The sequence below is a fragment of the Triturus cristatus genome, chromosome 10 (assembly GCF_964204655.1).
Source record: "Triturus cristatus chromosome 10, aTriCri1.1, whole genome shotgun sequence".
NCBI classification, from domain to species: Eukaryota; Metazoa; Chordata; class Amphibia; order Caudata; family Salamandridae; genus Triturus; species Triturus cristatus.
In genome coordinates, this window is record NC_140593.1 from 1,064,779,633 (window position 1) to 1,064,801,386 (window position 21,754).

Below are 21,754 nucleotides of genomic sequence, written 5' to 3' on the forward strand. Positions count from 1 at the left end.
CCCAAGAAGCTGATGAGCATGGGTTTGGGCAATGATCATTTTTTCTTGGGCACCAGGCATGTCCTTCGACCTCAGTCTAACTGGTTCCAAAGCCCATAGAGTCAACAGACCTGACCTTCAACCATGCACCATCCGGTCACCTGATGTGAACGTTTTCCCCACTGTAACCCATTCCCCATCACTGTCCCCAGATATACTCGCACCTCCATGGCCTCTGGGCGTTTTCATCACCCTAGTAGAGTCTGGACACCACCTGGCAGTCAAACACAGCTGATATAGGGCTCAGGGTGTGATTATCTGCCACCCGTGCAATCAAAACCTTGCCCCAAATGGGTGTGGGAAAGAAGGCATGGACTTTGCTTTTTCCCAGAAAGCAGTCAGCCTAAGAATAGTGCCCACTTAGCACAAAAGCCCTCTGCCATGGTGTACAGCCAGTACCCCCGTCTAAGGAGCTACTACTGCCCGGTACATTATCAATAATATACACACACACACACACAAATAGATTGAAATATGTTATTCCACGTGAAAATAGCTGTTTGAAAATGATATTTGCTTTCCAGCCAAGGAAGACTATATTTTGTTAACATAAATGTTTTAACCCCTTCGCCGCGGCGCGAATTCCGCCGCGGCGCTGGGGGGTTTTACGGTGAGCGCGACGCCGCCATGCTCATGACGGAACCACGCCGTCATGAGTCACGGGCGAGCTGTGCTCATGACGGAGTGGTTCCGTCACGGCGCCGCCCACTTACGTTGGACGCCCGCACAGGCGGGGAAAACGCCCCGCGTGGGCGGAGCGGCAGCCAACGGCCATGGCATGACGGAACCACTCCTTCATGAGCACAGCGCGACCGTGGCTCATGACGGAGTGGTTCCGTCATGAGCAGGGAAGGAGTTAAATCATTGACAGGTATCTTCCTAAAGTACTTGAGAACCAAAACACAATGGATCCGAGTCAGTTCGCAAAGCAAATAGTCAGTCAATGTAAACGTGCAGACCTATGAATGAGTGAAGATTTACTAGTTTTTCCCAGTAGAACACCTGGAAAGCTGTGCCAGGCACATCTGTACATATGAATCCATCTGTAAATCCCTCACAGGTGCAATTGGGGCGATTTTCAGATGTAAATGTGCATTTAGGGCCGAAAGTGACTTTGTGAATCATTGGCAATATGCATTTGTTGAGTTTTTTACTCCCTTCTGGTAACTTATTGAAGTGCAGGCTCTTGTAGTTTGGACACATCTGCATTTCCCCAGTGTTCAAACAGGCCCAAGTCCCACATCTGGCTAGTTTCCAAGGGGCATATCATTCAAATCACCCACAGCTCTGCAGTTCATCATCTTCCGAGACATAAAACTAAGTTTGATGAGCTAAGGACTGCTTTTAAAAATGCATAACCTGTCTGACCATCCACTGCAATTTATGTGCTGTTTAGAGGGGTAATAAATCGTTTTCCCTTCTTACTAGTTGAACTTTTGTTCACTGCTTATGCTAAAGCCCATATTTCTAAAAAGCTTGGTGTAACTTCCATTTGCTCTGCTTTCTTCTATTTTTTCAGACTAATATTTAAATGTTATTAGATTATTTCTAACACCAGAAGGTTTACATCAAATTAATTCTGATGTACATTCTAAGTGTTGGACATCTGATGAACCTATTGCTGATTTGAGCATATTCTTTTTTCTTGCCAGAATTCTTTTATCTTTTATCCTATCTTTTGGCACAGAGTTTGTCCCCAAATAAACTGTATCTTTAAAACGAATGTACCATTCAGCTTCACTAACATCTTCCAAGGAAGCTTATCAGAAGAATGGAATTGACGTTCTTACAATGTTAGCGTAATTGACCATTTATTGGTAGTAGCTTGACAACAAATTATTAAAAACTGGAAAATACTTTAGGGCAGATTTACAAGCCCCTTGTGCCTCATTTGCGCCGCCGTTGCGTCACTTTTGTGACGCAGCGGCGGCGTAAACCATGCGCCATGTTGCGCCCTATTTACAACGTGGCGCATCTAGGGAGATGCGTCATGTTGTAAAGCCCTGCGCCATATGAAACCTGCGTCAAGTTTCATGTGGGCGTTACGGCGCAGGGTGGGCGTTCCCTCGCAGGTACGCCTCGTAAACGTGACACAGTGAAATCTACAAGATTTCACTGAGTCACTTTTACGGCCATGCTGCGTCAAAACCCTGCGCCTGCTTGAAGCAGGCGCAAGGAGTAATGCAGCATGTTAGGCATAGGGCGCCCCCGAGCCTTGCTGGACTCCAGCAATGCGCCGCCTTTACGATGGGGGATGCGACACGCATCTGCCCATCCGTGCGCCACGGCGCGCCGCATTGCAAATGCGGCGCATCAGTGGTGGCGCACGGGTGGTTTTGCCTGTCGCAAGTGTTCTGGCGCATCCCTGCTGATTTGCAGAGATGCGCCATACCTTGTAAATATGCCCCTTTGAATGTTACTTTTCAATTATGGTGATAACATTTGTTAAAGCCACAGTCTAGATAGTGCTTATGTATCCCTCAGCTCATACGCAGTCAAACAGAACGTTTGTGGGCCCTCGAAACCTTTTTTATCACCAATTTGTGGTAAAGCTCTCTTTTACATCCACCACGTACCAAAGAAGTGTTCACGCAACATGATATCATCGCCACTTCCTTATTTTAAAATTGTATCTCACTTTTGAATTGTTTCACTGGTTTACACATTTAAAGTTAGATGTGTATTGAAATAAGTGTTGTAGTCAGTATCATATTTAATTTCATTGATCCCTTTTTCTATATTCCTTAAACTATATCCTTTCCACACCCCTCTGCCTCCATTCCCGTCTTTCCTTTACTTTTATTCTACAAATAATTTAATATTTTAGTACATATATTTAGATAGTTTTTTATATTTGTCTATTTCTCTAACTCAGAACATTACATTTAAATAAATTCAATAAAATCCCTTTAAATTAAGTAAAAGGTAAAATTAATTTCTGCATATGTTGAAGTATTTCAATTAAACACACATGACTTATAGCTGCGGGGAGTAGGTTGTGTTGGGTATGTACTTAAGCGCAGTTTTCTGTGGGTGAGGAATCACAGATGGAGGGCAAAAAGAGGGGACTGCTGATCTTACAGTGAATGAAGAATGTTATTTGAGCTTCAGGCTGGCCATGGAGTTGCACTGTTGTGAGCCCCTAAAAAAACGTAAAGTGACGATCACTTACAGAATGAGGCAGTGGCGCCTCATGTCTGATTTCAGTAACCTCAGTGAGCTTCAGTCCAGTACAAGGGTCTTCAAAACAAGGGGCGGGACCCCTTACGGATGCCTTGATTGACAGCAGGGGGGCACTAGCTCTGGCCAAAAGAAGCATTATGCTGATAACAGAGCTTTGTTTTAAGCTGAAAAAAATGAGTAGCAGAAGGCCGCTCTGTAATGGGCCATCACTAACATGTTTGTCATTTATATCTGGTTTGGAGTATGTGTCAAAAGGTAAGGGACTCCAAATATTCCTCAAAGCCCCCACCTTCCATTTCTGATTATCTCACTGAGGATACTTCAACATGTTAGTGAGGCATAGCTAACCAGGATATTATGTTTGGCAATCATGTATTTGACTGTATTTTTTAAAAGGGGTAACAGAACTTATCTGCAATGTTTATTTAAACATTGACAATTTAATAGAATAATTGTGAAAAATTCTGGGGAGCCCCAATGATTTTTTTAATTACATTTTTGAGGGCACAGCATAAAAAAAATTGCAGACCCCTGGACTAGTATATAAATACTAATAATCCATCCAGGATTTGTAAAGCGTGGCAAATCACCCGTGAGGGTTTCAAGGGGCTGGGTTATAGGCATGGGGAGATTAAGTGATTTGCCCAGAATCACAGGATATTGACACCGAGACTTGAACTTGGTTCCCGCCGTCTCCAACCTGTGCTGTTATGCCACATCCTCTCCCCCTTTCCAGTATATAGAGTGCCAAGGCACTGAAAGTATCTTTTTCATTCTTGAAGTAGCATGGACTGATCTCCAAGAAGCAACAGGGGGTTTAGGAAAGCAAGTAGTATTGTATAGAAACAGCGGAGCAAAGGTGTATGAGTGTGCTTGCTAGCGTGCATTTGCACGTGTTTGCTCTGGTTAAGACCTGATCACAGAAACTGGGAATAGACGGGGTGTTTTGCAGCCAAACATCCCAAAAAATTATAATATTCTCTTCTACAATAACATATTTATATTTATCGATGCCCTTTTGTGAAACCGTAGGGTTCCCACATTTTGCTTCCTCAGAGCACCAGGGCTAAGATGGCAATTCGAGTAAGGTTTGCGGCAGCCATTTTATAGCAAGTTCCACATTTGCAAAGGTTTTGCACCAACGCAAAGTAACGCAAAGCAACTCAAAGTCTTACAAGGGATATTTACTTTCCAAGGCAAGAAGTATTTTACTTGGAAGGTGCCTTTTTCCCCATTCAAATGCCGCTTTGCACAGCTTCATGCCAATCAGTGCCATGGAGGTGTTACGTGGGTGTAATTTAGGTGAATCTGCAGAAGCCGCCATCGTTTTTGACACACATCCCAATCTGCAAAGATAGCCAGACCGTGCTTTGTTTGAAAATAATAATGCCTCCATGAAGCAGCTGCTTACGTGGAGAAATTATTTCATTACTCCAAACATTTCCTATATTGCATATTGCATGTGTGCTGCACAGCACACATACAAAGTGTGGAATCTCTAAGAGTTTGTCTAAACATAGGATGGATTTTGTACTGGAAGGATATCCTTCCCCTATAAATCCTACGCTAGACGGCATGCTTACACTTCTGCACCATTGTGCAAATGTTGTGCATAGGGGTAGGAAGCCATTATACTGTGCCAGTGCAGGTGATGACAGAAGAAGCAGGTCATTTTAATTAAAAATGCCCCTGAGCTCCTTTCTCCCCCTTGCACTACCCAATGTAGCAACTTTGTTTTTTGCGCTGTGTCAAAAGAGTGGCGCTTGTAGGTTCTCCTGCAGTGACCAGACTTCCATTGTCTCAAATGTGTCCCATGATAGTGAAGCCTTCAAAAGATACCAAAATAAACATGTGTCAGTGTGAGAATTCTGGTGTATTATATGGTATGGTTGTGCGACCTTACCATGTATTTACACTTGCAAAACTGTCTGGGGTCCAGTCAGGCTCGTTTGTAAAAATCTTTAGCTTAACCCTGGGTAGATGTGGCTTCAAGCAGCAAGGCTTAAACAAAGGATCTAGTGGGAAGCATTTAGAAGTGCCAAACGAGCATTGGTTAAAATTTAGAAACGTTTGAAAAGTTTGAAAGAGTTGTGTTTGGCTACTCCATCCCGAGAGGGGTGTTCAATTCCAACAGGGAAGCTGTCAGGGGGCAATAAGTAGGAGTTGTATAGTTACCTGGTCACCAAAGTAGTCTCAAGTCCAGTTCCACACTGTACATCAAGACCGTCATAGACTTCAATGGAGTGGTCCTGATACCAAGGATACAAGATGCTGAGGATGAGAAAAAATGCTCTGGTTGCTGTGCGGTCGACGGGGGTGCTTACGGTCCTTGGTCCATGGGTAAGTTGGGGCGACTTTGGCCACAGGGGATGATGTCCTTAAAAGTCCTCTTTGAGCCAGTAGAAGGGTAGTTGCAGCTGGGCCACCGATCTCCATACACAGGGAGTCCCGCGGTATCCTTTGGTGAGTGCTGGTGTCCATTTTGGTTAACAATTTGGGCTCAGATGAACATCCTGGGTCCAGCAGACTTGGGTGTAACTTTTGGCTGCCAAGGATCATCTCTTGGGTCATCCAGCAGCGATGATTTGAATAATGTGGCTACTGACTTGCTGGAATGGGCTTCTTCAGCTTTAACGGCATTTGTGCTGTTTCCAGGTGGTCGGCTGACTGACCCTTGGAGTCACTTCTTTGATATGGGGCTCAAAAATTACTTTTCGATGAGCCAGGACCATTGGCACAGTTCTCTATTTTCTAGCCCAGGGTGCGGCAGGTGGAGTCCAGCAGTCAGTGCAGCCTCTCTTGTCGGGTCCAGGGGTCACCAGGGCAGTCCTTCTTCTGTCCCTTCTCCAGTTCTGTCATGATCTGAGGTTCAGGGTGCCAGGGATAGCATATATAAGTCCAGAAAATGCCCTGGGGGAATGATGTGATCACTAGCCAATGGGCTACCATTACCTCTACCCTTTGTTGACTTCCAGCTATGTGTGACATCTAGAAATCCCAGAGTGCACTATTCTGTCCACCCTCAAGTTGTCTGAACACTTCTTTGGATGTTAGGAGCTTGTTAGCCCGCCCTAGATGTGTGGCTACCTGTGAGCTACATGCCCATGGAAAAAACAGTTTGACCACCTGTTTCTCCTCTCTGTTACCACTGCCAGCCTGTCTACCTGAACAAAGTGGCAACCCTTCAGGAGTGTGAATGCCATTTGCCCACCAAAGAGATCCACTTTTGAAGCTTGCCTTCTGGACCAACACCCCGAGTGACTCCCTCCAAGGGGAAGGTAAAACCTCTCTCTGTAGTAGACTTCTATTTTTCCTGAGCCTGGGAGTGATTCACACTACTCCCCAGGAGGGTAGAAGCCTGTCTGTTGGCCAGCCACTGGACAAGCTAACCAACAGAGTGGCAACTTTCTAAAAGCTGCCCTTCCTTAAAAGTGACATTAATTTTGACTTGGGCATCAAATCGGGTTTAATGCCACGATAAATTTGATACCTTGAAGTCCCCTTTTAGTAGTCCCATGCAAAAGCTAGTAGGACTGCAAGGTCAGCCAGTAGCTCTGTATTAGCCAAATAGGGCTACTAACATTTCTACAGCAAAAATGGCAATTTGGAAGTTTTGCTGTTAGGGCATATTAAAAGTATATGTCCTACTTAATGATAAACAGATCCCTGTCGTATGGCTCGATAGGCCTTCCTTAGGGGAGACTTACATATATTGTTAAGGGAAGTCGGGCCTTTGCCATGGGTTTGAATGGCAAAGTTGAACTAGCAGTGTTACTACTGCCCTTTTAGTCTGCAGTGGCAGGCTGGGGGTCATTTTGTACTTTGTCACACACTGGGTGGCACAACCAGTGCTGCAGCCCAGGGGGGACGTGCTGTCCTACATATACTAGGGACTTCTAAGTAAGGCAGCTTATGCCAATTGGGTGTAGCCAATTCAAGATATATTTTGTAAGGGGTTAGAACTATGGCACTGAGGACTGGCTAGCAGAACTTAGTGCACAATCAGAGTAAAAAAGCAAGCAGAATGAGTCCAAAACTTTGGGTGTGATGATTATGCAAAAATAGGCATTTCCTTACAGTCAGTCTGAGGCTTTCGGCTCGCTGTGCTGGTCCATTTTAAACCTCTTAGTGCATTCTTATTCACAAAATTTGATCATAAAGTCTCTGTCCCACATCCGCTACAGCAAATGTCCACACGTTGCTCTTGTGAATGTGAAAAACGCAACAGGGGTGGATGAACTGATTTGCTACATGCACAATCTAAGAAAATGTAGGGTCTCATTAGATTTACAATTCTAGGGCGATTCAAAGGTGATTGTGCTCATATGACTGGGATAAATAGATGTGCTTCTAAAAGGGACTTTGCCACTAGGTCCTACAAACATTGATGTGCAGCTGTGGAGGAACAACATTACAATAGGATAATGTAGATGCCAATCTCCCTGCTACTGTGAAAATACATTAAAACACCACAATGTCAAACTACAAGCGGCAAGCTTGTTCTGTCACTTCCACAATAGAAGATGCCAGCCTTTCTCAAAGGTTATTTGGAAAACCCTCAGAAAGATCTTCGGCGTGATTTCCCTAGCACTTTACTTGCTTGCCGGGGAAGCTGTATCTTATTGAGCCCAAGCTCACCCCTCCTTCTGACCCCCCTTGCAGCTTTGCACATTTTGTTAAAAAACACATTGGAGCAGAGGGCAGATTGGCGATTGCATGCACTTTGTTTGTTTCAACAAGTTAATTTTTACCCTTTAGGCAACTACTTTATCATGTGATCAGGCATGCTCCCCATACTGAACAAAGTCTATGTGGTAGAGTCTTATACACATCTTATCTGTTTGCTGGGAGGCTGCACTTTATTGGGAGTCCATGGTTACTCCAGTGGGTTCCCACATATTATAAGGAACCTATTGTTGTCTAGGGTAGTCGAGTAATGCAGATCTGTTTAGTATGCCTTTTAAGGATTTAATATGCATTTTACCTATTTGATTGACACCTTTATTTGATCTTATTTACATTTGTTGCAGTTGATATGCTAAATTAAAACATGGTGTTATTTGATAAAGAATCTGTCTTTTTAATTATATCTCTTAATGTTTAAACTTTGCAATGGTTTTAATTAACCGAGCAATAACAATAAACTTGAAACTTCACACAAAAACATAGCAAAATATGACCTGATGTAGGCGTGATATAAGGTCCTCTTTCGGGCTAACAAGGTCCTTATGGCATGGTCCAAGCCAATGATGGGGACTAAGGGACAAAAATTATTTCAAATTCTCAAGATTGTGCCATGAGGGATATCCTTGTTTACAACAAAATCTGCTTTCAATATTCTATAAATAAATGTTCTCATGATTTTAGGGTGCAATGTGTTTTCTTTGTAGATTACAAACTGATTAAATATATGTGCAAAGTAAGCTGTTTGAAAATGGGCTCTTCCACCAGACTCCTCGGTCTTCAGTCTTTTTACTCCAGACTCTACTCTCCACTAACTTGACTTACTCCCCTCTACCTGCATCACTTTTAATAGTCTCCACTGACACCTGAGGCCACTGACCTAACATCATTGACTCCTAACGTCAGTGATCCCTAACTGAACTTCTTCAAATAGTAAACTAATCACATACAGTCTAATGGGGTTTCATTTTAGAGACTAAAGCCCTGGCTCATGTTATAACATATCACTTTTAGATTGCATCCTTCTCTGTCTAGCTTTCTGATCATCCCCTTGCGGATCTTCCCTTTTCCCAGCCTCCATCCTCGCGATCCGTGCTGTCCTTAATTTATAAAAAACTAAATTCCAGGGCCCTCATTAGGAGGCCACTGCAGCTTGCATCACCCATAGCATCTGCCAGCACTGCCAATAGCAGTACCAATACAATACTTACCCTCACACTCCTACAATTGTGACAATTCAGATTATTTCAAGCGCCCAAAGCTATAAGAATTACTTCGTCAGCAGGTAGTAATCATTTCTAAAGTATATTGAATGAATAAATAACTGTTGTGCTCATTTACAAATTAGGCAAACAGTGCCACCATGTGGTAGACGATCATAAGTTCTGGTGTTGACAATTAACTGTTTGTGCTCAGCACTGGATACCACCAGCTCAAATTAAGCACTGGATCCATCCCTCCCTTCCAGTCTTCAGGGCCATCATCCAGTGAGAGCAGCTAGGGCTGTTGACCCCACTCACCACTCTTTTCAGGACCATTCTCTGCCACTGCCAAATCTATTTATATAGCAAAAAGCAGTATACTGCTTTGGATAATGTAGCCTCAATAAGGCAGATAACCATTGCCACCACTAAGCGGTGCCATAAAAGCAGAGAAGGGCACTGCATCACGTTTGCGACTTGAGCCCCAAAAAAACTCCTGACAAGCCTGCCACCTTCTATTCCAGCCTTCTCCAATGAGTAGCTCGTGAGCTATTGGTAGCTCTCCAGCTACTGTTAAGTAGCTTTCCTTTGTGCATCCCAGCTTATTAAACATCATGTATTCAGCACCAAGATACCCTTGGGTGAACTAGCGCTTTACAAATACACGTTAACTTATTAAATTATGAGCTTTTGCTTGGTTTAATGAATACATGTATGAATAGTTTGAAAAATGTGTGCATGTTCAGAGCTCATTAGCTGATGTTTGGAGAAAAATGGTTGAATTTCCAAATGTATTTTAAGTTGATATTTGAATGATAAATCAAGCTGCTTTGGGGAGACATTGCTAACATTATCACCTATATGCCACAAACATTGTGCTATGACTGTTGTGCAACCCATGTTGAGGCATTCCAAATAGAAAAAGCATTTTGTTTTAAATTACCACTGATGCACCTAGATCCTCATTACTATCTTGCACAGAGTGACCACTAATGGTCTCTCTGTGCTAGATAGTAATGAGGACATCCCTACATCAGCACATATAGCCTTGTGCAGACTGACCACTAATGTTATCTTGTCTGATATGGTCTGATATGGTCACTATTACAACACCAATGATATTCGGTACGAGCTCGGGATCAGTAGTGGCTGCTACGGGGGCAGAAGTGGTGGGGTAAAAAAAAAAAATGTAAACTTACCTGCCAGCCGCCGCTTCCCCTCCGTCCTCTTCTTCTGCGGTCGACGCAGTAAGCAGGAACAGGAAGCACCCAGGCTTCCAGACTCCCCTAGCCAAACACAACGCTGCTGTTAGCAGCGTCGTGATTGGCCTGAGTGCCGTTGTTCAGCACTCAGATGGGGACTGGGAGCCAGGGCATGTTCTCCACCCAGGCTGTGCAACACCCCACAGTGGAGAACATGCCAAGTGCACATGACTGTTTGGCAGGCTTAAAACAGCCGGCCAAACAGTCATGCGCACTTAGCCAGTGCCCACCTCTCCTCCCTGCTCTGTGAGCACTGTGAGTACTGAAAAAATGCTATCATTTTATTTTTCCTGTGTGGTGACTCTGTTCCGCCTTAGTGGAGGAGCCGCCCCTGCTCAGGATGATTTTTGTTGAACATATGTAGCTCTTATTAAAGAAAAGGTTGGAGACCTCTTAGAGTTCTTTTCTACTAATCATTGCCCCAAACCCTGGACTTCTTCAAAGACCTGCAGTTTCTTTTTAGCTTTTTCCTGTCTTGTGCCAATGTTTCGGGAACTTTACGCAGCCTGTTTGAGTTGAAAAAGTCAATAAGTTGCCACTGTTAGTGATGTTGTATGCTACCACACTCCCTTTGAGTCCAAGACTTGCCTTCCAACACTAACCAAGGTTTCTTTTCTTGTCTCTCCACTTTTTCTGGTCTGCCTTTCGCTCTACCTTTCTCCTGTATTTCTGGTCTGGCCTCACTCGCTCCAGGCTGGGAAGCGCAGTCTGCCAGACACCGACAAAGCCATTCTCGACATCCTCGAACACGACCGCCAGGAGGCGCTCGAGGACCGCCACGAACTGGTGAACAAGATCTTTAACCTGCAGGAGGAGCTTCGCCAGGTGGAGGAGCTACGAGACAAGGTGAGACAAAACTAAACATCTGCTTAAAAATCATAATAACCTTTATTATTTTATTGTTCCAATAACTTGCTTGGTGCCAAGAAGCTGGAATATCACTTCAAACAAAACGTATGATTTTTTAAAATGATCAATCTGTTGATGATCAATGTGCGATATAAGTTTAGGAGGACCACTACATTCCAGGTCATTGCGAAGTCAGTTTAAAGTCCTGGACTTTTCGTTGAGAACCCAATAAGTTCTGGATGTTGTAGTCTTGTTCTGCTCCCTTTGAACTAATTAGACACACACACCTGAAAACAATGGTTTGTAGGAGAAACGTTCAGGCCTGGAGGACATGACTTGGAGTGAGGAGGTTGCCATACTTACGTTGTTGCTAGGGTTTGATGAGAGCCTGTTAATTAATAGTTTTTTTTATACATTTGCTTATGCATTGCACATGCTCTTGGAATTTGTGCGAAATCAACCTTGCAGGTGTTGCTGGCCAGTTAGCAAGTATTAAAAACAGCAAATACAAATGAAGTAGTGAATTTAAATTGAAAAATTATTATCAATTCTTTTAAGTTGGATAGCGATAATCTGATGCGCGGCCACTGCTTAACTTTGTGTGGTTTCTACGTTCTCATCACTCTAATGCTCCTGTAGTGGGCCGAGGCATTCCTGTGTTTGCTCTCACCTAAAACGCAGGAGTGATGTGTTTCCTGAAAAAGGGAACACCAGGTAATATCCGATACGTCCGTTCGTTCTGTCTATTTAACCTTCTTAACTCCACATCTATGTACGTTGAGCAAACACATTGTCAAGGTGCATAGATGTGGAGTTAGAAATAATAAATCTATGTTACCTATATATAATGACCTTCACATTATTGTAATTGCTGATAATCTGGTTGCAATAGTTTGGCCAGACAATATCAAAAACTATTGAAATCAATATTGTGGTACAACATCATGAGCAGTGTTATACTTAGGGCACACTGTCGCTGTTTGCACCACAGCATCCCTTAACGGCTTGCGTGCTCATGACGAGCGCAGCTCGTCATGAGGCACAGTGGAGCTGTGCTCATGACGAGCTGGGCTCTTAATAACGGCCGCGGCCCGCCCACGCACGATTGATTCCCCACCTGTGCGGGAGAATCAATCAGTGGGCGGGGTCGTGACGAGCTCAGCTCGTCATGAGCACAGCTCCACTGTGCCTCGTGACGAGCCGGGCTCGTCACGAGCACCGCGGTGCCGTGCGTGCCCCCCCCCCACGCGGCACAGGGGCTAACGAGGTGTGGCAGATGCAAACAATGACAGTGCACCCTACAACATATAATCTGCTGCGTCGGAACAGCGCATTAATGAACGGCGGAATGGCTATTTAAAGCAGCTGCTCTGTCTTTCACAGTGTATGTGCCACCTGGCCTGCACTTCAAGAGACTAGTCTCGCTTGCAGAGGGATGTATGAGAGGTCAATGGGACCCTCTTTACCGCCTTTCAGAGGGAGCTCTTGTTGGTGGCGCACTTACTGCATGCCACCTCTTTGTGGTGAACATCCAGTGCGTCTGCTGATAGCCTCTTTGCCTCTGCACCCGTGCTCATAATATGGTGGGGGTGATAAGCCAAAGCATATCTCATATTTGCATGGGGCCATATCCCTATGCCCTTAAATTGTATTACAGAAGGGATTATCCAAGCGTCTGCGGCCCCTGCCGCAATACTACAGTGCCCCCGAATTTCAGAAAACAGCAGGGCCGGACTGGCTACCGGATGTTTTGGTGTGCTGCCGAGCTGGGGGCTGATTTCACTGCGGTGGGGGCTGATTTCGTTGATGGGGACCTGCTCCTGAATAAACAAAGCAAATCGAATGGTTTTAAGCACACGCAGGTCCCCGTCAACGAAATCAGCCCCCAGCTTGGCAGCACACCAAAACGCCCGGTAGCGAGTCTGGCCCTGGAAAACAGCCATACACCATACTGTCATGTTTTGTGCTGCAAGTATCAAGAATCTGGTCAGATGTCTTAGTGACACATAACATTGGTTATGTTAGTCTAGATTTTCCCAAAGCTTCATTCCTGGTTATGTTAAAATGTAGTCCAAGAATTTGCTTTAATTTTGTACTCCTTTCTAAAGGTTTTTTGATTAATTGAATACAGGGAAATATCATAAAGAGTATTTTCATTTTTATTGCAATGCTGCCTTGATAAAGTTGACATTGGATTTATTTCTCAATTCAGTTTATTTCATACCTCATGTGTGAGAAACTGGGACATTTGGTATAATGCCAGGCCTTTCAGTGAAAGGGATGAATAGCAATCCGGATTTCCTGTTTCTGTATCCCTGAGATTGTCCTCTTATAGCTAACGTGAATGATCCAAATTCAGAAACATTCTATTACAGATCAGTCAGTATTACAGTCACCTGCTGTGAAGGTCGATGACATTCTCAACAATCCTGACTAAGTCATTGGCGACCTCTGCCTTTCCTGCAGGGAGTTATCTTCTGTCAGAATTTTCTGCGGAGCTTCATTTCCTTGCTTTGCTGTCCTTCATCTGTTGGCCTGTGCTCCAGGACGAATTACAGGAATATGATTTCTGCAGTTCCCTCAGTCGGCTGTCAAGAATGCTCTGATAGGACCCTTACACTTATCAATAATTAAAAGGAATTTAAGGTAAAAGTGTGTGTTGATCAGTATGAGGGACATTATCATTACTCAGCCAGATTTAGGGCCTCATTGCGATGTTGGTCGCAAACATAGGTTTCGACACGGGTTAGGAAAATCCGAATCCTGTTCGAAACCTTTCCGACCGACATAGTAATCGGCCCCCATGTTGTAACTCTAGGATCAAGGTGCCAACATGTGGGAATTAAAACAAGGTACTTCTAGCAAGTCTGTCTGACTTAGAAAGGAATATTCTTAGAATGGGAGATTTCCAGCATCATCACACACCTATCAGCCTTGAAATCGAATCACTCGCATTTGAAGGTTTAAGGAACTCACACTTATTCCGATTTGAAGGTAATATCCCCATGTCCCATTTCCTACAAATATAATGTGTTCTCAGTTGCTTTTGTACGTTCATTCCTGATTTGGAGATGTGGATACTTCGTGAGTTACCCCACATGTTCAAGGTGCAGTGGTAATATGTGAAATATGCTGATTGTCTACGGTGGTGGTGGTGGTGGTCAACTAGTCATTTTATTAAGTGATGGGAGATGTGTTTTTTGGGAAGGACGTGTACATTTGTTTTGACTATAATTAGGCAGCTCATGATTTGACTGGGGAGCTTCTTGGCAGCCGAAGTCTGGGACTACGCATCCCAGTGTTCATCTAGGGTGAGGAGGCAGACCTCAGCCCCACTTGCCGCACCCGTGGGGAGTCATGAGTGCTACATAGCGCATTGACATTTCCCACCACGCGGGAGCTTCATGGTAGCTGGAGTCTGGGACTACGTGTCCCAGTGTTCATCTAGGGTGAGGAGGCGGCCATCAGCCCCAACTGCCGCACCTGTGCGTAATAACGAGCGCTACATAGCGCATTAACATTTCCCACTGTGTAGGATGCATGCATGCAGGCTACGCCCATCTGCGCCCATCCGTGGCCCGACAAGTCTGGGCTTGGCCACCTCCCTGATGTCGTTGCTTAATAATTGTATTACGTTGATGAGTCTTGGAGCCAGATGTACGACCAATTGCTTTAACGACTCGCAAATTTCAAAAAATTGTCAGTCGCAAATTTCGAGTCACAAAAAAAAATTTACAACAGTGTCAGAGACACTGTTAGAGATTCCCAATGAGAGGCTCATGAATATTGATGAGCCACTCGCAATTTGCAACCTCATTGGGAATGGCTGGCCCTCCCAGGAATGGTGGCCTGCTGGGCTCAGCAGACCTCCATCTCTGGGACTGCTTTTCAATAAAGCAGTTTTTTTTTTAAACGCAGCCCGTTTTCCTTAAAGGAAAATGGGATGCGTTTAAAAAAGAAAAAATGCAACGTTTTCGTTTCATGTTTTTTAAGGGCAGGCAGTGGTCTCTGGGACCATAGTTTCTGCCTTCCTGTACTTGGGGGTTATTTTTGATGAGAGGAGTTTGTGGGCCTGCAAAGATTAAAATAAATCTTATGGCCAGATCACTAGCCTCTGTCTTTGTTTTTTCAAAAAGACTGGGTGCAAAGCCCATGCAGGCTATGGTTAAAGTTTACCGAGTGAAGTGTCTATCCTTCACTGGCTATGGGAGTGACTTATGGGGCTACAAGGACTGTGGAGAGATTCGCAAGAGGAAAACTACTTCATTAGAATATTGTTTTCAATCCCACAGTCGGTAGCCACTGCAATCATTCACAAAGAATAGGGGCTGAAGTATATCTCTGATATGCTGTTTTTCGCCCCTTTAGTCAGATGGTATAAAATCTGGTCAAGGTTGAAGTTAGGGTTGAATCAGGCTATTATCAGGGAGTGTCCTACCTTGGACAAAGGCCACACTTTCCCTTGGCTTCATAATATTAAAGACTCCTTTGAGAAACTGGGGTGGGTGGCCCTATATGGAAGGATTTTAATAAAAGATTTACCTGGATTAAAAAATATTTTACATTAAGAGCCAAAGCTGATAGAGAAGCTAGAGAACTTCTGAAACCCTCTGTTAGGGCCCACCCTCTGTTGATAACCGGGGCTCGCTTGGAGCCATATCTGAATGTGGTTACTATTCCCCATTTTCGATTCCTGTTAAAGCCCTTTTTGATTACTTTTATTGCATTGGCTGTTCGTGGAGCCGCAGAATAAACATAATGTTGAAGACCAGGGGCCTTGGTCCTGTGATAATTTTTCGCTCCAAAACACAATGCATTTTGTTGTGTTTTGTGATCATTACAGTGCCCTGCGACACCGCTATATATTACCATTACTTAATGGAAAGGGATTTTAGCAATGAAGACCGACCACGATCTATCTTCAAATGCTAGTGAATCCTTACGTTTGTTTCAACATGGCTAGCTTTCTGTCAGGTGCCCTTAGATGCAGGAAAAAACATCTGGGAGGAGGAAGTCATTTGTGAACTTGAGAATTTTTAAAAGTTTTTTTAAATCTGGATTCTAAGATTAATGAAATTTTATTTATGAGAATTGTTTTTAACTTATTTATTGCCTCTTTATGCGTATGATGGTTTTATGGTTTTTTATTAACTGAATAAAGTATTTCTGGACTATGACTATGACTGTGAGTCAGTGTCCGTCCAACTTAATGGTGCCTGTTTGTGGTTCAATGGAACAACATTGGTGTTTTGCTTCCTTTGCTGTGGTGCAAGGATTTGAATTTAATCTAATAGCCAGATTTCTCAATGTATGTTCATGTATAGATTTAGGCTGTCCAACTCCACAACCCCCAGCATACTAAGCACTGAAGCTAGACAAGTAGCACTATGGATTTTCACCTAGCTGTGGTGCCTTATATACAGGGTCAATGTGGAGCTGGCTTGCCTCTGGCATATCACACACAGGGGATATCACACACAGGGGATATCACACACAGGGGATATCACACACAGGGGATTGTAAATCTGGCCTGACCATGGTGATTGTCATGCTGGGGCAATGAGAAACTGGCCTAGCTATGGGGGGGAGGGGATTTCATACAGTTTCAATATTGATAATGACCTGGCTATAATGCATCACAAGTTAGAGCAATGTGGAACTGACTTAGATATTATGTTTTATTTACTATGTCATTGAGGGTCCTGACCTGTGCATGATGCTGCTTTGCATAGTAGGGAATTTGTAAAAGCTAGAACAGTATTAACACTTTACATACCATTAAATATGGAAACTGGCATCAAGCACTATTGATAATTTGATGGATAATTCTTCTATGCAGGGCATGAGCCCATGACTTCTGATATTTGAGCCAAATAGTAACATGAATCAGAGGGAAAGAAATCCCTGGCACCATGAACAGCCACTGGGGACAGTTAGTTGGGCACAATGAGATGTCCTGGCCTATTTGATCATCACTGTTCACCTCTGATAAGATTCAATATTAAACAGAAATCTGGAATATTTGAGTAGCATCCTAATAAAATTGCTCACACCTCAAATATTCGCACCAGCATCAACAATGTATTAAAATGTAGTTGCTGTATGGTGGCAGGGTCTTGACGTATAGCATGACAACTTTTGAGGTTCTATTTCATTTTGTGGCACATACATTTTAATGAACTAGTAGCTGGATCAGTAAAAAAGGTACGTTTTATATTTTGGCAGAATATTTGAAACTGGTACTAATTCTCTTGGGGTAGTATTTTTAGGAGGCTTTGTTGATGTGGGTCCCATTGCATCTCTGTTGCTTCTCCTGTGGCAGACATATGTCCTGCCATGCATGCAGTGTTTTGTGTTAGATGCACATCCGTAGAGGAACATACAAAACATGCTTCAGTAGAGAATGATTGATTCTGAGTACTGGGGCAGAACTTTCAATATTGGAATGCAAGATTTTAGTGAGACGCCCGAAGCTATCCCCAGGGGTTGATTAGTTGTATCCTTGTTTGTTTCATTGTGCATGTGGCTGACATGAATCGAGCCTCACACTGACAAATTCTCAGAAATCCCAAGAGATTTTATTTAGTGATAATAATATATAGATTTATAGACAGATGGATAACTGTGAATAATGGGGCACTATTTCACTGAGGGGTTCTAAGTAGGCCTGGGCGAAAATTTCGTTCCGTTTGCGGAAATTGCGATAATTTGACATTTTCGCGTTCCACGGAAAGCGCAAAAATGTCAAAATTTCCGCATTCCGCAGCTTAGCGATAATTTGGTTCTTGCTCGCGCTGTAAAATAATACATTCTCGCCCGCGCGCGATCGCCTTACCTGAATCCCTGCGTTCGCCGACAAGTTTTCTTGATCCGGTCGCGTTCTCCATGAGATGTTGTATTGTTTTTAGCCATTTGCGCTGTCTCGCGACAGTTCGCGCCTGCAGTGACGTCATGCGTCGCGCGATCACGTCTTTCTTCTCGCGATCATGCACCGCGAGACAACTGAAAACAAGATGGCCGCGCCCGCGAGCAACCACATGGGTAAGTTGGCAAGCCGCAACCCTGCAGAAAATCTCGCGAACATGCGGGAAAAAACTTCCGCATCTTCGCGATATTTCCGCGTGTTTGCGATAATTTTTAACATTTTCGCGATAATTTGCGAAAGCGGATTTCGCAAATTCCGCCCACCCCTAGTTCTAAGTTAAATTAAGTGGACATTGAAAGCGAAACATGATGTCACTCTGAACCCGGGGTGAAAAACATCCCTGTTACTTTCATTTTAGCCAAGAATAATTTTAGGTTATGTATGCCCTCTGCCAAAATGATCTGCTCCTGCTTCCAACGTATATGCTTAAAACAACCTGGTCTAATCCCACTCATTTCCACCACCCTCGACACACGTTCAGGAAAAAGGCTTCTTCTAGAAGCCTCCTATTAAAATAACAATCTCTGCTATGAGATGAAAGATAAGAGATAGATAGCTCTGCCGCGAGACAGTGCGCGTGCTGAAGCACGCGATAGCTGAAGCATGTGCACAGCTGAAGCATAACTTGTCAGAAGCATGCTAAAAGCAGAAAGGCCATACTCTGAACTTTAGCTCATCTTCCAGCTCACTGCACAGATGGAAATGGATGTTATTTTGCTGGATTAAAACTTCTCAAACATACAGCGGAAATGTGTGTGTGTGTGTGTGCGCGCGTGTGCGTGTGTGTGCGTGTGCTTGTGCGTGTGTGTGTGTCTGCTTTGATTTGTGATGTACTGTAAGAGTTTTGTAAATAAAAAGAAACCTTAATTCAAAGAATTATTAGGTCTATATATTGATAATTTTTTTACTCTATGTTGCACTACTTCGCAAAATGTAAGGTGATCTAGCTGCCCCCTCCAGGCTTCATACAGATTACATTCATGCCAATATATCAGTTTGGATCCGCGCTGTGGGTTTGACATGTGTAGCATGTATCTAGCTTTTGTGTCTTTCAAGTTGAATGCTGCACTACTGAGTTTATTAGAAGCACAAGTAAAACCTAGTATGAATGGGCCTATTATGGGCTGCATATGTTGCACTCTGATTTAAACTTATATTAACATTTTGTGCCACAAAAGTGATGTAAACTGGTTCAAAGTGTTGAATTAGGATTCACTTTCCAGCGCAAAACCTGCTTTGCTCTGGAAAGTTTGCCTGAATTAAAGTAAAAAAAAGCTATGTGTTATTTTGCGCTACTTTGCATCAAGGGGTATATGCATACATATATAGACTTATTGATAGGTAAATGGGGCTATATTTGACTGAGTGTTTCTAAGTGAAATTAGGTAGACAACGAGAGGGAAACGTCACTCAGAACCCTACATCTGAGAATGTTTTTTCCCATGAATTTACCTATGGTTTTTGGCACAAAGCCATGTCTACCAAAAAAACGTAACAGAGAGCTTTGCACCAAACATGTATGCCTCCTTGATGCAGACTTACCTTGGAGAAACACTTTCTTATCTTCAAACTTTTCCAACTTTTTATGTGTGCTCTACTGTACGCGGACATACAAACTTGGAAAACTTTTAAACTATGTTTAAGCATAGTATTCTGTACTAGGAGGCTATCCTTCCAGTACAAAACGTATGCTAGAGTTTACACACACACTCTGGATTTATGGTGCAATTTTCTGTGTGTGGCACAAGGCTGCCTGAGGTGCCCCAGCACAGGACGAGAGCGATACAGTGCCCCATTTTAGCAGATATTAATCTGTTCTGTTATCTCCCTTTAATGGCACGCAGCACAGCACCAGAAATATGTTTTTAGATTTAGAGGTCAGACCCTGGATTAGATGAGAGTGGTGTGAGAATTTGGGCTGTTGGTTGAGGAGGGTGTGAGCGGTTCACAATCCCTGTCATGGTGAACCAGTAAAGTCACTAATTTAACCTGTGCTTAACCCTCTGGTAGCTTGGCACAAAAGCAGTCAGGCTTAATTGAGAGGCAATGTGTAAAGTATTCATGCAGCACACAAACAGTAATAAAGTGAAAGCACAACACAAGACAAATCCCACACCAATTTAGAAACATAGAGTACATTTTAATACATAATTTGACACCAAAATATCAAAAATCCAATGAATCCAGAGATATGCAATTTTAAAGGTTTAGGTAAAAATAGTGCTCAAAGGAACAATGCACCAAATGTGGTTATCTGGTTGCGCCGGACTGGGACAAAATCACAAGGTCAGGCTGACCGTGATGGAGTGCGGCCAGGATATAGGGACAAAGCTAGGCCAGCTGAGAATTGCATCTTGTATCCTTGATGCCGGGTGTTGCACCATACAGCGGCAGTTCTGAGATGTAAAGCGAGGCCTTAAGTCTAAATGCATTGTGCAGCTTCAGTCCAATGAGTAATGCGCAGGCCTGCGTCGGGTTGAGTTGCACTGCGTTGGTTCTGATGAGGGGTTGTGAAGCCAGGTTCATGCCAAGCTGCTTCATGCTACGCCAGTTCCAATGAGAAGCTGCAATGCGATTTCCTGCTTCAGGTTGATTCGCGATGCCCTGATTCTGGTGGGGACCACAGCTGGACTGGCAAGCACCTTAGAACTGCCTAGCTGTGGTAAAGTGTACAGAGTCCTAACGCCGACAAAAAGGAATTCTGAAAAATAGGAGGGTTGGGGGCAAAAGTTTTGGCGGTGACCATGCACCGAGGGCCAAGTCCAACAAGCAGTAATTGAAAATTTGCACAAACATTATAGATCTCCCTACTGCACCTAAAGTTTTATGAAGCCCTATACAGTGTAGTGGAAATTCATCTGACAAACTCCTTTGGCTGTACCATAAGCTCAGCCCTGTGTCAGAGTTATTTCTGCAGGTATGTCCATGGGTGCACTCCTCTCTAGGGCCAATGGTCTTTCTGAAGACCACACTGAGAATGGTGGTGGAACATTCATGGGAAGCCTGGTGTGGCCTTTACAATGTCCTTTTAAAACATCGAGCAAATACAGGAGTACTGACAAAGTAAGTAGGGGAAGAGGAGTTGGCCTAACGGCTAGGGCGGTCAACCTCGAATCTGGGGAACTGGGTTCGAGTCTCGGCAATGGCGCTGAACATCCTGTGATTCTGGGCAAATCACTTCATCTCCCCGTGCCTAACAAAAATTAATGTGTCCTCATGTAATGCAACTGTTGCTTTGTAAAGAGCTCTGATACCCCATTCGGGTCAAGTTCGAGCTATATAAAACTCTGAAAAAAAAGTACACTCATTTTGGGTGAACGTTTGTAGTAGCTTCATTTTATTGGTGGACATTCTGCCAGCAGTGATGGATATTGTGGATGTTTCACCAGACTGTTAATGTAATAGAGTAATTCTACACATGGAGGTTAGATGTTCTTTGATGGATACAAAACACTAGGGGTTATTGAACCGCTGGCCTCGTGGGTGCGGGGTGACCCACTGGTAAGAGGCATTGACACGGGGGGGGGTTGGGAGGAGCGCATTTCCCTCTACGCCGATGATGTCCTCCACTATGCACACCACCCCAGACTAACATTCCATAGACTCATCCA

General features: G+C 43.8%; 1 protein-coding gene across 6 annotated transcripts in view; it reads left to right on the forward strand.

Moving 5' to 3' along the window:
• The window catches only part of CARD11 (caspase recruitment domain family member 11), a 935,632-nt gene that overhangs the window by 583,553 nt on the left and 330,325 nt on the right, over positions 1-21,754 (forward strand). For all 6 annotated transcript variants that reach the window (XM_085629202.1, XM_085629205.1, XM_085629200.1 and 3 more), the window contains exon 6: positions 11,063-11,215. In XM_085629202.1, coding sequence (XP_085485328.1) covers positions 11,063-11,215 — 153 coding nt within the window. The remainder of the gene's footprint in view (positions 1-11,062; positions 11,216-21,754) is intronic.